The following is a 17,191-nucleotide window of genomic DNA, read 5'->3' on the forward strand; positions in this document are numbered from 1 at the left end:
AAGTACAAGCTCAATAGCAAAGACAAATAACATTGCCTGCCTGATGCAGAACACGGCAGCCCTAGTTCTGATAACTTTTAAATACGGGCTAAACTGTATTTTCCCCTAACTTCGTTCTCTGACATGGCCAAACCATTTGGGCTGAAACTCGGTTAAAAAAATTGCTCAAGGCAGGCATTCAGTAAGTAATACTTAAGCCTACATAGTTAACGTTAAGCAGAGCTGGAGGAAGGACCCTGAAGTGCAAAATGTGAGGATACCTTAGTAAAAGGCCATACTGTCTGTCCTCCTTGCATTACAGGAAAGCTTTTCAGGACAGAAGGTCTTACAAAAAAGACCGAGCAACAAAGTTCAGCAACAAAGGCTGGATGCGTATTAAGCCACAAAAGAGATATGATGGTGCATGTATTTGAAGTAATGTTTGCTGATTGTTTACCCAATGCCATCCACGTAGTCTGAAACAGACAAACACAGTCCCTGCTGTAAAGAACTTGTGATGTAATTTTTTTAAACCAACTGTAGTTTAAAATTACAAATAACCCAAACCCAAGAAATATAGTCAGTTATCACTGCCCTGCTGATTTAACTCCAATATCAAGGAATGTCTGAATTTATTTTTCAATTAATTTGATGATGCAATTCTTCAGTAATTTAATTTCTTCTAGTAGTATTACCCACTAACAGAAAAGACCAGGCACAACACTCAAAAACATACTGAAGTTGTTCATTTAAAACAGATAAGCATGGTAGGCAATCAAGTAAACTGATTAAGAAAGTAGCTCTTCCATCGAATCTATAGCCAAAATATTGAGCGTATCCTTGTCCATTAGTGTCCTGCATGTGAAGCGCACAAAGCACAACTTCAGTATACTCACTCTTTGTTCATCAGGCTCATTCAGAGCTCTTTCTCTAATGGATAGAGACACTTTTGTAGTAAAATCAAGAGAAGATCAACAGACTGATTTTCTTTTGAGCATCCTGCTTCCTTGAGCTACTAAAATTTCATCCTGACAATCAAGAATCTGATAATATTATACATATATATGCTTGGGCTACCATGATTGGAGGGAATCTGTTCCAGGCAACTCTGATGTCCCAAGAAGTTTGGATTTAAGGATTTAATTTACTCTACTGCAGAAAGTATACCAGGCAGCATGCCTGGGATCCACAGCTAAACTAGCCCAAAGTTCAAATGTCCAGATCCAAGGTAGCTTAGAGGCTACATCCCCACTTCATTGGAAGAGCTTTTTCCCACGACTGAGGACTGTATGTGGATGTTTTCCTAACGTTCTGCTGGTGGATAAAAAAAAAAAAAAAACCTGTGGAGCCCAGCCAGTTGCAACTGAAGCTCTGCAGAGCCTGTAAATAGGCCTTATTTATCAACTGCTGTGATCATATTAACTGTGAATAAGAGAAGGGCAATAAAGTTTACCAAGCTGTTTTGGAAAGGATTTCAGCAATGTGCTTAGTGAAATCCAGCCCATCGTTGTTTCTTAGGTCAAATCATAGGCAGAGTACACACAGTCCTTTGTTTGCCATATGCTTTTGAATTTCTAGTCATAAGCAGACACCTTGGCTACAAAATAATACAGGCAGTACTGATAACAAGTTCCTAAAGTGAGAGAGCAAAGGGCCCCGTCCCATTGGAAAGCACAAAGAGAAGATGTTTGGGTCAGGCAGTGAAGAAATTGAAATAATTCTTAATGAGTTGGGTGCTGGCATGCTACAATCTGCATGCGAGCAATGAACACTGTGCAGGACCCTGCTGTCCCCCCACCACGCTGCAGCACTGGTATGGTACTTGGGGCGGGCAAGGAAGGCTGGACCACAAGGAGGGCCGAAGGTGTTGTATACCTCACACCTACACAGAGGCTGCATTTGTCCACATTCAGGGAATAGGGCAGAGCATAAGTGCTGCTGGTGGCTACCTGGAGACCTGGGCCCATGTGTGTGAGAGACTGACATGATGGAGCACAAGAGGGACGAACAAAAGGGCCCACAGGTGTGAGCCCACACATGCACTCCTTTGACAGGCATGCAGGGCTGCATGACAGACCCACGCTGGAGGGGTCACGCAGTATGTACACACCAGGCCGTGAGGACTGCGTGCCAGGCTCCGGAGGCAGGGTGGAGAGAGGGGCTGTGGCCACCCGCAGCCTTTCACCAGCTGCAGTGCAGAGCCTCTGCATCTCTCCTGCTCTGGGGTCCCAGGCACCTCAGCAGTTCGTGGTAGATCTGCTGTTTGTAGATCAGACATCTACAGAGGGAGCCAGAGAGCTGTTAGAGGTGAAATGCAGGTGCTACAGTGAGAGAGCATGAAGTAGGAGCCAAAAGAGTAATTCTTAGTGCCTGGGACCTCCATAATTTATAGAGACTTCTGTAAACAGGTGGAGGTGAGCTATTATATAAACTTGTCAGTAGGCCTGGACACAGCCAAGCACACATAAGGTTGTGAGTAGACCACGCATCTGTATCATGTGGTCAGTAGTGTACACTATATACCAGGCAAATCTAAGAAAGAGTGGGACTAAACCTCCTTAGTTTCCCCTGGCAAATCAGTGCTTTTGAAGGGTTCCATTCATACCCCTCTTTGTCTAATTTGTTGTTTGTCACGTACGTGGAGTAAGGAAAACCATGGGACAAATACCATCAAGAAACAGAAATAGTCCTTGAAAGGCAAGGTCAGATTTAAATTACATTTGGCCTGTCCCCATTATTACTGCAGGATTCCCTCCTTCTCACATACCTCATGTGTGTCCTGGCCAAGACAGTGCTTGCAAGCCCTTTCCTTTCCCTGAAATTATATCTGATCTGACCGGAGGGGTGAGGAGAGACTCTTCCTCTCAGGATGTAAACAGATATTAACTGCCCTGAGCTCTGCTCGGTGACATTGACGGCTAGATGCTCTGTGGCAGGGCTCCAATAGCAGCGCCAAGTCTGTGATTCATTTCCCCTTCCACAGGGTAGGTGTAATAAGGCCTCCCACTGGGGGAGACAAGACCAAGGAAACAGAGACATGGGTTAACATCTCCCTCAAAGTGGCACCGGGCAGGGGAACATCTACTTGTAGTAAGCAACAGAGCCAGGAGTTCTGCTGCTTTTCCTAGTGTGCTATTGGCATGTTCTGTGATTGTGTTAAAAGTCTGGGGGCTTTGATTTTCCAAGCTGTAAAGTCTATACGGTCTACTGAGATCTTTGGAGAGAAGATGCCACAGAAGGCCCAATTTCACAGCGTCTCATTCCCAGAGCTCATGCAGATGGCATAGTGAGATTTTCCTCACAAGCATACTATTGCTCTTATACAGCCCGAGATTAATTTTTCATTGTAGTATTTCTCTTGAGTTCCAAAACACTCTCTTCCTATATCCTGCACTAACAGAAAACATGGAGCCTTCATTTTTGTCAGTGATATCCCTCCACATTTGTAACTTACGGTGTAACCTGGCCTCACTGGGCTGAAATGTGAGCCTAAAGACTAAAAGATTTGGATCAATGTTTTGCTGACATCGTAGCTCAACCTCAGGAAAAAAAATCTCCTTCGAAAATGCCAGATGGGTACAACGATGAACTTTCTTTCAGGAAATACTAAATACGGAAACCCACTCACTTAGGCAGCTGTGTTACTACAGCATTAATAAAAAACCTACATCTAGTTTTTAAAAGATTAATCTAGATCAGAGAAATCAGAAAATGGAATTCACTATGGAAAAAAAAAAATAATTCACTGGTCTAGCTTTATTGCCCAAAGCTGATGAAAGGCAGGAAGTGGAACAAATGGCAGGGATGGCCAAAGGGAACAGTGGCTTGCTTATATCATTTGAATATTTAATTATCAACCTGTTAAAAGAAACAAAGATTTGCAGGGTTTATTTGGTATTTTGTCTTCAGGGTTAAGCTGTATTTAGGACCTGTCTGCTCTGACTGAAGAAACATAGCCACAAACTAGTGCATGGAAAACCTTTTTTTCATTTATAGTGGTTGCACAATACATTGTATCCTCTTACAACGCCCATTCCAGGTACCTTATAGGCGTCAGTTGCAACATACAGAGTTGATGACATATATAGCACTGGCCCAGTATACTTGGCAAAGCACGGGAAAGAATTCACATGTGCTAGAGAGAGAGCAATTTATCTGGTCCTGTTAATTCAGTCCCATAGCATAATACCTTGCATTTATAAGTTACCTGAAAAACTTCTGCTTCCCATAACAGCGTTAGGCATCATGAGACATTTGAGGCAGAAGTCCCATAATGTACTCATAAAAGCAGAGATAGGAGGCATATTTTTGCTTCTGGAAATCCTAAAACTTTTATATCATCAGCAATGTTTGTAGGATACATAAAACTACTGCAACAAAGGGTAAGATAAATGCTTCATGCAACTAACTGAAGTACTTTGGTATACCGCAAACGACGATTTATCCCTCAACATGTAAACCCAGTATTATCCATCTTCCAAAACACATACTTCCTGTTAGTTTACTTATTCAGAGATGACATGCACCACTCACCTGAGTTTTTATCAGGCAGTCTGTTTATCCTCCATACGATGGAATTAAAGGCATGCTCATATTTGGCAGTCCCCAAAGTTACTCTCATTACTGGCTCTGAACCAGACAGACTGGTTGATCCAAAACTGGCACCCTTGTTCACCTTGGCTTTCAAAGATTTCTCCCCCAGGACGCTCTCCCTGCGGAAGTTCTTCACCCACTCATTTGGCACTGGGTAGCGGATCATCACATTTTCACAAGGGACCTGAGTTAAAGGGTCACGGTTGGAAGAGAACCCCGTGGACATCATCAGCCAGCTCTGCAATTCCACCTCAGCACCATTGATGCTGGCTGCTGTCCTCAGAGTAAAAGGCAAAGTTTTCTCAGCAAAGACAGTTCTGAATCGCATCAGTTCAAATCGGCAGGCATCCAAGGGGTTGAATAGAATAATACGGGAGTTATTAAACATATCTTCATCCACACATGAATGGAACCGACAGCTGTATAATTTAATCCACTTAGTGGTAGTAGTGGGCATAATATCCTGCCTTGCAACTATTTCATTGCCTTTGATCAGGATGTCATTAAGGCCCAGTCTGCATTCTGCCAGGCCAGAAAGGAAGCTGAGAACATAGATATGGGTCAGCACACTGTGCTGGAGAATCACATTGTCTCCTTTGGCCAATATGCCATGAAACTCATCCCTGACGTCAACAGTGATTTCTTCTTCTTGGTAGTTCAGTCCTACTGTGCTCAGATCTGTTGATGAGGCTGGCAAGTTCATCAGTGTGTCCTGCACAGCACTGATGAAACTAAGGAAGTCTTCATAATCTGTAGTTCCCAGCTTGATAACTTGCTCTCTCTCTGCTACATGAGCAATGGCTGGCTTAGGCTGATACTTCTTTTTCTCCTTGTAAGTGGTACGGTCTATCCGCACACTGTGTATCCTTCCATTCTCATCATAGTTTTGGAGTTTGCGCTCTGAAATCTCATGATTGATTTCAAGTTTGAATTCCCGGAAAGGTTTCTCCAGTCCTTTTTCATAAAAAAGCTGTATACATCCACTGTCAGTCAGCTTGACATATATTGGTCCCCAGTGCCTGGATGACATAATATTCTTCTTCTCCGGGATCCTGAGCATCATTGGCCATCCATCCTTTGGTTGAGCTGGTGCCAGGCTAAATAAGTTGGCACCCAAATCATGTGGCATCATGGGGTCATCATCAGGCAAGGTAGGGCTGCTCACGTGATCTGGGTCTCCAATCTGGAGTTGCTTGAGCTGCTCTACAGCATCTGTGTGGATGACACTTTTGTTTGACTCATGGAAACTGATGGTATCAGGTTCTTGGTGGAGAATAATGAGAGAGTCTCTTTGGCTTTTGCCTGGAGCACTAGCCACAGAAGAACTTTGGGAACGCCTGTCTCGCTCCTCAAAGAATGAGCTAAATGGATTGATGGGTGAGGGTTGGACATCTCGCAGAGATTCATCCAAGAAGGGATTAGTAGCACTCCACGGTGGTGTTTCAACAGAAGGCAACTTGGTTAAGGAGGAAAGATCTAGCTTTTGAATTTTGGAGAGGTCACCCAATGTGCTTTTAGGACGTTCTCTTTTCTTAAAGGATGCAGTGAGGTTAAAGTTGACATCTGGAGTCTGTTTTTCTGGAGGTGGGGTGTCTGTTTTCAAGGGAGAAAGGTTCTGTGGTGAAAAACTGACTTCATTGTCATCAAAAGTCACCCAGCTGGGAAAGCGAGCTGTGGTTGGGGTAGCAGAATGCCCATTCATGGAGGTGTTGTTCAGCTGCCAGTTGACAGCCTCCATATCTACCTCTTCATCTTCCTGGAGAGATGAGGAATTGTCTTTAAAAAAAGAGGGGAGGGAGGGAGAAAAGAGAAATTTCAGCTAATTTTTCTGAAAGTTGATACAATAGTTTACGTGCTGGAAAAAGTCAAAAAACTTGGCTAAAATGGTTAAGTATTCCTTTTCTCTCATTTGCCTGTTTTGTTCCCTCTCTTCCTTGTTCTGTTTTATTCCTTTCTATGCCCATGCCCTCCACTTCAGAGGACGATCCAGTGGGAAGAAGGACTAAACGCTGAGGAAGGGCACTCCTCCAATCCATCTCCATTTACCTGCCTTCACTTTTGCTGTTATTGCAAAAGTATGTCGGGATATGGTGAAAGCACTATACAAGAGGCCTAGGTGACATTTATTGCACAAGAGAGGCTCTTTGGGTTACCCAATGGAAAACAGTCAGCCAGTCCTTGGATATCTCTGATAAATCTCTAGGAGAAGCTGTGGTCTAGGGATGTACGTTAGGATAAGGTAAAACATATTTTTGATTTGTGTTGTGGAAGCTGTCCTCACGCTCCGTCAGTACATGTCACCCATGACTGCTATTCTCCTAGTCTCAGGTTCTGCCAGGACATTTCCTCAGAAGCCTGCATCATCCTGTGCTATTTCAGTCCCAGCTGTTTCTGGAGAAGATAGCTGCAGTGGTAATAAGCTGTTTTCCAAAATGAACATCATTTCTCAGAGTTCAGAGATGAAAGAGTTTTCTTCCCACCAGGCTGATGAATCAGAATGCTTCTCAAAATGGACAGTCTGCATGGAATTATAATCTGTGGCTGCACCACAAGTTTGTTCTACATGTGATACAGCAGTGCTAGCTAGCATTCGTGCCTTAGCTTCTGATATATATATAGATCACATGTTTTACCAGTCACTGTTCTTCAGTACAAGCAGAAAAGTGACTGCAAAAAGTAGCACTTTGGCATGGCTGTACATAGCTAATGTGAGCATACTTTATGTTATTAACAACAACAACAAAAACATTTAAGTCAGCATTTAAATTGCCACCAGTTCCCAAAAATGATGACCTTGGTTCCCGTTCTGCCTCATTCATATTTTAAGTACTAAGATTTATTATAATAATTGGGAATTATGCATGAAGCAAAATGACCTCAATTTGTTTTTCCAGTCATGGCTTTGTGGTGGCAGTGATAATAATAAAAATAAAGCAACAACAACAGGAACAATGTATAGCTTTTATAGACTACCCATACATTTCGCAGTGTTTTCAGAAAAAAAGTGGCACTATCTCAATTTCTCAGATTTTGTTCTCTACCCTTCCCGTTCATTCCAAGCTTTGCACAATGCCTATCCATAGTCCCTCCTACTGGCTGCACCACTGGGTACAGTGGTGGGTCCCTTATTCATTAAGTTTTGCCACAGTCTGTACATAGATTTTTGGAAAAAAATCCTGACTATCATCCACAACCACATCCTAAAGTGAGCTCCAGAAAATAATTAAAAAAACATGAGTAATCTGATGCTGTCCCAATCCCCTGGTTCACACCACTGACGCTACTGCACTGTCTCATACCTTCCCAAGGACCTGGTCAGCAAACTTGTACTTCTCTGAAGCAAAGCAAGAGCAATGAAAAGATGTGATAGGGAAAATCCGGCTTTTATGGTATTTCTGGGAAAACATTCCTCATTCCTTTAAGGACTTCTAACACTCCTGTGTTAACAAGATCAGGGTTTCTTATGACCATACCTTTTCCCTGTCTGCAGTTGTAATTTTCCCTTTTTTTTGTATCTTAGCTTTTGACTTGCAGAAACACAATGTGATTCCACAGAGTATTAACAATTCTGTTAAGTTTGAGATAGGCAGATGAGCAGACATCCTTGGGAGTCCTTATGAAATACACACAGAATTCACCTGACATTTCTTTCTCAGCTGAACATTTGTAAAGCATTACAAAATGCTATAAATGTAAAGCTTTTTTGATACAGATGCCCAGAAATATAGCAGAAGAATTAAGAGAGGATGGTTTTATAAATGTAAGCATTTGTGTAATTTGTTTTTAATAGAAAAATCAATAAATTGTTATTTGATTTGATATGTGGGAATGTCAAATCTAGGAAGCGAAAGAGTCTTTCCTTCTCAAAGTAAAATTAAAAATACCTTCTGCTGCTGTCAAGGAAACATACAGTTGGGTTTACAAATATTTGAAGAATATAAAGGTTGTTCTAGAAAGGACAGGTTTTTAACTTTCTCTATGAGAATAAGACTAATAGCAGGGAGGCTAAAATAATAATACGATAATGCAGCTAAGCATCCAAAGAAAGTTCCCAAGAACTAGATGAAATAGTCTGTATATCCCAAGAGAAATACTGGAACCTCTGTTACAAAGGCAAATATAGCATGGTGACAAATCTTGACATTGCCAGAGGATAGCTTAGATGATGATTTGAGATTTTTCCCATCTTGACTTTCGAGAAGTTCATGAATGCTAATATTTAAAATGCAAAGGTCCTTCAATCTAGCAACACCCCAGTAGGTCTGGGAGAGGGCAGTTATGAAAGCAGTTCCTTAGATGAACAGTTAAGCTCATCACTTGACTCCTTTGCCTTCCTAAGTGTTTTAAAAATTCCTTTCTACAAAATAAAACAAGCAGATGGCTTGCTGATAGGGTGCAAGACAGTCTTGTATCCAGACAGAAAGTGGCTCCTGATGGAGAAAGGTTAGTTCTGCATACACAAAAAGAGATGTGATCAAAATAAAGCGGGTAGTTTTTCCTTCTGGACTGACATACATTCTTCACTAAGCAAATGACTTTGATGGGTGTTTCTTGCACAATTAAAACATTTTTAATTTTCTGAATGACCTTGCTAGATTCCAGTCTAACAGGTTGCTCCAGCCCAGCTACAAAACACAGCAGCAGATTTACCAAGGAGGTGAAGGGGACAGTGGCTGTGTTTCTTTTCACCAGTGAAACCAGCAATGTGTGCGCTCTTAGGTAAGCCGTGCCAGACTGCCCACACAGCTGTGCAGCTCAGCTCTCACTCCCTGCCTGCATGGTGCTTGCGCACTGGCCGAACCTTACTAAATACATGCCTGAACATCATTACTAAGCCATTAAACAATTTGGAAACTTAAGTCCCTGGTGAACAATAAAATGCCCAGCTGCACTGCACGTTTTTCCTTCCACAAGCATCTTAATGTTTTGGTGGCTTTACAAGTGTTCAGTAGAAAAGAGGCTAATCATTTCATTATGATAAACTGGACAACAGTATTACAGTATAACGGACGTAGAACATCTCACTGTGATCAGTCTCTTATAACTCACTACAAGGAAAGAAGGCTTTCGTTCTCTTTTTTGTTTCATCTTTTCATTTTTCTATTTTGGCCTAAATCAACATCTTGAAACAGCTAGGTAGTATCACTTTACTTCTGCCTGGGGGAAAGGTAGCTGTTAAAGGCTCCTGATACCTTGCAAACTGTTCATGATAGAAACTGTGCCACGAAAGTAGGAAGAGAGTATTGGAGACCTCTCAAAAAGAAAGCCAGATGATATTATTACTTTGAGAATTACTTTGAAATGGATCTGAGCAAAAGCCTAGATTTCCAGATCTCTGAGTACTTGTCTACTTTGCCTCTTGACATAAATTAGCTTGGACTGAGCTTCACAGCTAGGCTATTTCTGTTACCTGAATAAATACATTTACATTCAATTCAGATAGCTCTAATTTACTTCAGTGTGTAGTACAGGCATACTCTTAACATCGTCACAACTTCCAACGGGGTGCTTTTCTCCAATATAGCTGGCATCAGTCCCTCAAACAAAACAGACATTGTTATTTTTTCTGTTGGTATAGCTGAGTCTGTTTTAGGACTTTTGCTGGAAAGTAATCTGCATGAAGTCTACCAGACACGGATATATGGGCAGGCAATACTTTAGACTTAGCCTTTGTAGATCAGCCAGGTCAAGAGAACAACAGTTTCCAAAACCGCAGTGTCTCTGCATTCATAAGCAATAACAGACACGCAGAAAATGCAGATAAATAGAACCTCAGTGAAATCACAGATTAGGCTGTTGGGCAGTTACCTCCCCCGGGCAAAGGTTATCCTTTCACGTATTTTCTGTGAAGTCCATATACGGTTACTTCCTTGCATTTCTTTTTCCAAATCCAAGTCCCAACAACTGCGTCTGACCACTTTTTTTAGTAGTCTGTAGTGTGTCTGATCCTCCCAAAGGAGATGGCATAGTTTAAAGTGAGCGGGCTGTCACACTGAAGCGATACAACACGACTCCTATTTCCAGCCTTGCCACTGACCTGCTATGTGACTGAGAAAAATGCCTCATTACTTTCACTTTCGGCTTCTGCGTCTCTTCCTATTTGTTATATTTTTTGATTAATAAGGGTATAAACGTGGAACAGTGACTCTTTCTCTGTATTACAGTTCCTAGCATATTTCTAAGACTTCCCAGCGCTCTACTGGGCATGTCATAATTTAGAAGTTTAGAGTTTAGAAGGGAAAGTCCCAGTTTTTCTGATTTTTAATCACTTTAAAATCATTAAATTTTCAATCATTAAACTCTTGCCTAATAATTCAAGGCAAGTAAAAATGGGTAGTTTATTTTTTGAAGAGGTTCATGCAAGTATTTCATAAATCTAAACAGAACGTCTGTCTCAGCCAAATTTTATATCAAATTACTATGCCAAACTCACCTAGAACACAGTGTAAGTGTGTAAACGTCACAGAAATTGGATATAAATGTATAAACCGGTGCAACAAATATATCTGCTATGTCAATGCACTTGAGAAGAGTTTGAAGTTTGGTATAAACTATGAAGCCAGCACAGCTTTTGTAAGCTTTCCTGTTTATCGCAGCTCTGTTAATGGTGGACAGTCAGATGTGTTACTGCTGCAGACATCAGTCTAAATTTCTAAACAAGGCTACTGTGGAAAAATGCCATGTATATTAACTGCAATTATCTGCAACTCAAAGCACATACGGCTTCTTGTCAATGGGAAGTTATCGCCTATTCACTTTGCACAGAGGATATCCCTGTGAGGATATCAGTTATTATTTCCACACGCTTTCTGAGTACCTATGCTGTCAATCAGCATACAACAACATTAAAGAAATAGCTAGAAATGTGTTTTCCAACTTGCCAGGCGCTTTCTTTCCATTAGCTTCAGAAAGGACTTCGGAGAGGGAAAAAAGGGCAATCAACCTTTCGCAGGTGAGAATTATGGGAAGGAGCTAGAAGGCCTTAAACCTCTGCAGCACCAACAGGTTGGAAGGTGCCTCTGTAAGCATTCTTTCAGATTTTGAGTATCTCTGTAAGGTCTGATGTGTGGAAGAGATGGCTGCTCACCCAGTCCATGCTCTCTACTCATGCTGCTTAGCACCCTACTTACAAAAATTTAACAGCAATCTAGCTCTCCTGCTTGTTGAACATGTCTATACAAAAGTTACGTTTAAACTTTATATTTTACAGCACAGTTAAGAGAGATTTCAAAAAAAAAAAAAGCACAGACTAAGTAATCAGCAAAAGAAGGTTCAAGATGAAAGACTAGAGTCACAGACCTAATGGCTATGGTTCCCTTTCTTATTCCTTCTCCTCCCACCTGACAGGCTTCTCAGATCACATTGAATGGATTCATCCTTAAATAACATTTCAGTTTATCATACTCTGTCATATTCTGTCACTGTAGCTGTTTGAACTTGAGTGTCTAAATTCAGGTCATGTAAATCAGTGGCCTGATTAAACACGGTGGAGTTTCACCCCAATTCTGCAGTAGTTGTTCTCATCTGAAGTATTAAACAAATCTGTTCCCTGTGGGTTAACGACTACTTAAAAATATCGTTCCTGCTCTTTGGTTAACTACTGCAAATTGATCACAGCAGGTCCCAAAATACGTTAAACCATCAAAAGAAGTTAAGTTGGCAGAAGTCACAAAGAAATCATCGGTAGTCAGCTTCTAGCTGTATTTAAAACAATGAATTTCATTCACATTCAATGAATTTAGCCCCATGAACGTCTCTCTAATTTTTATAACAATTGCTATATTTCGTTTTAAATGTAAGTCATCAGGCAGACAGTATACTGAAGATGAAATACAAGCAAATTATGACTCAGCCTCTCACAGTTAGATTGTAGCAGCCCTCATACTGCAAGAAAGCTATTGGAAAGGACTGTCTTCCCTGTAACACAAAGAAAATCCCAAAGGACTTTAGAGGTTGGCATAGATTTTGTGGATTTTATTTGTTGATGTCTTGACATTTTCTTATTATTCTATATCTACACAAATTTATGGATTTATGCGTAGGTAGAACTACTGCACTTCAAGTGTTGGTGCTTACTGTGCCTTACTGCCCTGAATTACTTTTTTGGCTTGCATCTCCTTCACTGACACTGACTCTTGCTACTTGGAGAGAGAAGAGAATATCATTCCAAGAGGCTGGCCGAACCATTAGGAGACTGATACAACACTACGCCTAAGAGCAGCAGTAGATTCAGCTGGAAGGTACTTTGCAAACATCTATGTACAATGCCGCGTGAGTGTCCTTTTTTGGCTCACCTGTTTTCCTTTTCTCTGTTTATTTTATTCAGCAGGAGAAACCCATTAAACAAAGTCTGAAGTTCAATCACAGCCCTGTCATTATTCCTTGAGTAAAGAAACGTTCAAGATAACAAACATTAGTTTGCAACTTAGATCTTTCCCGCATAAAGTAATGTAATAATAGTCAATATTTTAACTGTGTTACATCTATTGATTAGTTAAACTCTGGCATATGGAAAAAAAGCTCATTTTCTGATGTGGCACGCAACAACTGAAACGGTATTTCAGCAACTCATAATCTTTGTACAGCTAACTCCCTTTTTGCTTATACAGATCTCTCAATTATGTATTTTGGTTTTGGCTATAACCATAGTTTTGTAAAAGTTTCATACGTGATCTGCAGTCTGTACTGTGCAGTCGATTAGGTGATCAGAATAGGCCTGGCTAGTCTTAACATAACCAGTGCACGAAACTGGTAAATTAGATTCCTATAGCAGATGTCCATGTTTAGCAAACATGTCCAAATACACTGCTAAGGATCTTCTCTGGAAATGCTTAGACGTTTTACCAGTAATCTTAGAATTACAGTGAAGGAAAAACAGACAAACTATCCAAAATCACCAAAACATTTACCTTTTAGAATTTTAATTTATTGGTTAATGATTAATCCTCAGATATGAGTAGCATAGCAGAAAGATATACAGCTTTGAAATATAAGTGATTGTGTTCCAGGGGCCACAGCAAGCACAACAGATGCACAGGAAAGATGGAGTCTCCAAATAATTCCAATTTATCATTTCAACACTAGGTTCCAAATTAGATGTAGTTCATGCAAGTCATGGACAAGCTTGTTAGCGTCTTGGAGAAACTGATAGATCTTTGTGTCACGTAGGAATTATGTGTTTACTTTCTAAAACTTTGGAGTTTAGTTTCTAAAACTGTGTGTTATGCCAAAAAATCTGAGAACACCATAAAGCAGTAAAATAAACCCTGATCCTAAAGAAATATCAATATTTCTTCTCAGACAAGATAGCAACAGGTCAATTCCTTCATATAGCAGAGTGAAAAGTACCTACTCCCTACTAGTGTTTACATTAATAAGGAACTACTTACTAATTTGAATTGTTTATTAGCTTAAAATTTGGGGATTCAGTCGTTAGAGGAAAAAGTCTGCAGGCAGAGGAAAAAGGTGGTATAACAATTTCAAGAAAAAATTGAGAAACAGCTCCTTGGTGCGTAAGCTGCATTTATTTAAAGCCAATATCCAACTTCTTCTCTGAAAAATTTTCATCGCTTTCTATTGTTCTTTGCCTCCTTAAGCAAAGTTGCACAGGTAAGTGCAGCTATAGAGCATAGCCCCTCTCCAAAAGATTTAAAATTGTTATTACAACCTCATTATACATTAGAAACATTACACCTTTATGTAAACAGTATCAACATTATTGCCACTCTTTTTGCCAACACATCTGTATCTTTCTGGCATAAAATTTTAAAATCCTGGCTCATGTTCATATCTAGACCTTTTGCTTCCAGAGGTATTTGCAAAATAATAGTGAATATTTTAATGAAGACGGATGAAACTGCTACTGCCCATGGTCCCCGTATAGCCTATATATGAGCCATTCTTAAGACTGTGGGATGAACAGAAGGCTAATCCTGTAGTGGAAGAATTTTCTTGTATTAGAAGGCTAACCATATTTGAAAGTTCCCGAAATTAAATATTAACTGGGAGATGGGAGCAATGCAATTAATTTAGCTATCATTTATTTCATCAAATTGGACATGCCTGTTGACAATCTCAACATAGCTAGTGATGACACAGAATTTAAAAAGGGAATACAATTTTCCTAGTAAAAAGTAGAAGACATTACGTACTCTGAGCAAAAACATTATTTATCACTTAAACAGCAGCTTTCTTTGATTTTTCAGTAAAGAATGCTACTTTGAAGAGAAACTGAAGTAAATACATTTTACTCTTGTAACGTACTTACAAAATTTGTTGTTCTCCTCTTATGTGCAAAACAATGATAGGGAATGTGTCCGAAAAATATTACAGAGAAGAAGGATGCTTGATTTAAACGCGTTTGAGATGCATTGATCCAGAAAGCACGTATTGTCCCTGTAGATCAGTTTGTGTTCTTCCATTAGCTGGCCAGAAGGTGGTACATCAAGACTAATATAATTACACTAAATCTTCAAGATTTTCACAAGATCTAGGCAAGACAATGCCTGTTCAAAGAATGTACACTATATATGTGACATAAAACTCTTGTTTTATAACGAGGACTCATTTGAACCAAGTTATGGACTGATCTCAGGTAAGCGGTGGAGAGAACATTAAAACCTGCTTGCTTTTCCTTAGAGGTTAGTTCTGTTAAACACACCTAATATACTCATAAATTAAACATCTTAACAACGAAGTGTATGTATATGATTCATAAATTATTACAAAGCAACTTCATTTCCATCCTTGATGACGTATCATAGGATATGACTGGTATTTTGGTATTTTTACCGTGTCATCTAATCTCATTCTCAATAAGCATGCTCCTTCCAGAGGTTATCAAGACTATGACTACACCTCAGTGCTAGCCATTATTACTATGAATGGAGTACTTAAGCTCCCAATTTGGCTAGGGGAGACAAAGCCTGTATGTGAGGGGACAGAGCAGAGCTGGGAAATACAAAGCTGAACGTGTTCCAGTAGAGGGATCAATAAGAGAATGTTATCTGGAGAAGAACGAAATTCTCTATTTTATCTTTTATCGAAAAGGAGAAAAAGGAACAAATATGAGCAAGAGATGACACATGCATGATATTTTTTAAAAGTTGTTCTTTGCAAAGTACATTTGTTAAGATAAACAAAGACGGTTTGCTTCTGAATGTACTTTGGACTTGCTACCCACAAAGGTCTGCTTCATCTCTTTTTAATCAGCAGTATATAGAGCAGATACTTCAACAGTGGAATTGCCACTGAGCTGAAAACATGGAGCTCATGAAGAAACATTCTGAGGGTGAATGAGGAAAGAGAAGTGCTATTGCCAGCGCAACAAGTTTCAGGAAGCTCGTGATATTTTGGTAAAGAGAATAAATCTGTGGCCAATCCTAAAAATGCAAAGACAATCCCACTCGATCTCGCAGGAGCTGATAACTAGCATGCATTGGCAAGCTCTTTTTTGCATGGAGCAGGTGCGTACATCTCTCATTCACAGACAAGATGGTACTTCATTATGTCATAATTTCACAAGCAATGTGTGATGGACTGATAACAAAATACAGAAGTTTGCAGACCTCTCAAGTTTCTCGTTCTGCGCTTCAGACAGCACCATGTGGGATAAGCCTGACATCTGCAGTGCTAGACTACAGGAGGAAACGTGCCAGCTCGTGGGTCCTCTTAAAGCCTGAGGTCCCATTACTCGGCATAACTTTTGACCACAGTGCAACAGTGTTGCCTCGTGCATCAAGTTTTGGAGAAGGTAAGATGGGGCATATCCGGAAGAAAAGGAATGTGCTTTGCTTGATGACTGACATACAAAGGTAAATACAAAGGATAATTGACATAAAAGGTCTAAATTTCTATACTGCTGAGAGAAAAAGTGAAGTGGGAAAGAGGAAAAAAAGAAAACACACTTGTATTTTGCATTTCCAAAATACATTATTGCCCAACAATTTTGGCTCCCCACAACATTTAAAAATAGTAGCACTGACTTCCTGATTCCTGCACCCAAGGCATTTCCCAGGATCAAATTTTATATCAAGTCAACAGCTCAGCTTCGGTTTGCCAGATTTGTCTGCATATCTCAGGTTATCCAGGCAAGAGGTAATCTCATATTTATACACTTCCTTTAACCTGAGCAATCTCAAAATGATTTACAAGCTATGCCACTGCTCAGTTATTTCAAAAACCCAAAGACCTGCTTCCCAGCTTCTAATCTAAGGCTCTGTGTTAGCTTAAACTTCAGGTTCATATTTTAATCATTTAGTTACCTGATTGACTGTAAAGATAGATTTATTCTATAGACAACACAGCTCATATATACTTACAAATTATGGAAATTAACAGTGCTCCACTGTTGCTGTAGCTTATGTTAGTATTTTTTTTCTCCTATAACCTGTTAGGAGAAAACATTTTTTGTTTTAAAGTGCAGAGAAGATCATTTAACCATGCAATGGTAGCCAATTTGGCCAGTCCTTCCCGACCCAGTGAAGGATAAAGCATACGGAAGCCCCAGGCTACAGTGGAGTTATATTAATTATCATGTGAGGTGCTCAGTGCTAAGGTAAGAGGAGTTATAGCAAAGCCATGTCTCAGCCTTGCTATAATGTTACGTGAAGTCTGTTTT

General features: G+C 40.1%; 1 protein-coding gene and 1 long non-coding RNA gene across 4 annotated transcripts in view; one reads left to right on the plus strand and one right to left on the minus strand.

Annotated features, from left to right (window-relative positions):
• LOC104141263 (uncharacterized) overlaps positions 1 to 17,191 on the plus strand; it is a 54,014-nt gene that overhangs the window by 28,023 nt on the left and 8,800 nt on the right. The window contains exon 4 of the long non-coding RNA XR_693503.2: positions 12,615 to 16,324. This is a non-coding gene — a long non-coding RNA (uncharacterized lncRNA). The remainder of the gene's footprint in view (positions 1 to 12,614; positions 16,325 to 17,191) is intronic.
• Positions 1 to 17,191, minus strand: part of STON2 (stonin 2) — a 78,863-nt gene that overhangs the window by 7,991 nt on the left and 53,681 nt on the right. For all 3 annotated transcript variants that reach the window (XM_068946717.1, XM_068946718.1, XM_068946719.1), the window contains exon 5: positions 4,513 to 6,348. In XM_068946717.1, the coding sequence (XP_068802818.1) occupies positions 4,513 to 6,348 (1,836 nt within the window). The remainder of the gene's footprint in view (positions 1 to 4,512; positions 6,349 to 17,191) is intronic.

The sequence above is a fragment of the Struthio camelus genome, chromosome 5 (assembly GCF_040807025.1).
Source record: "Struthio camelus isolate bStrCam1 chromosome 5, bStrCam1.hap1, whole genome shotgun sequence".
NCBI lineage: Eukaryota > Metazoa > Chordata > Aves > Struthioniformes > Struthionidae > Struthio > Struthio camelus.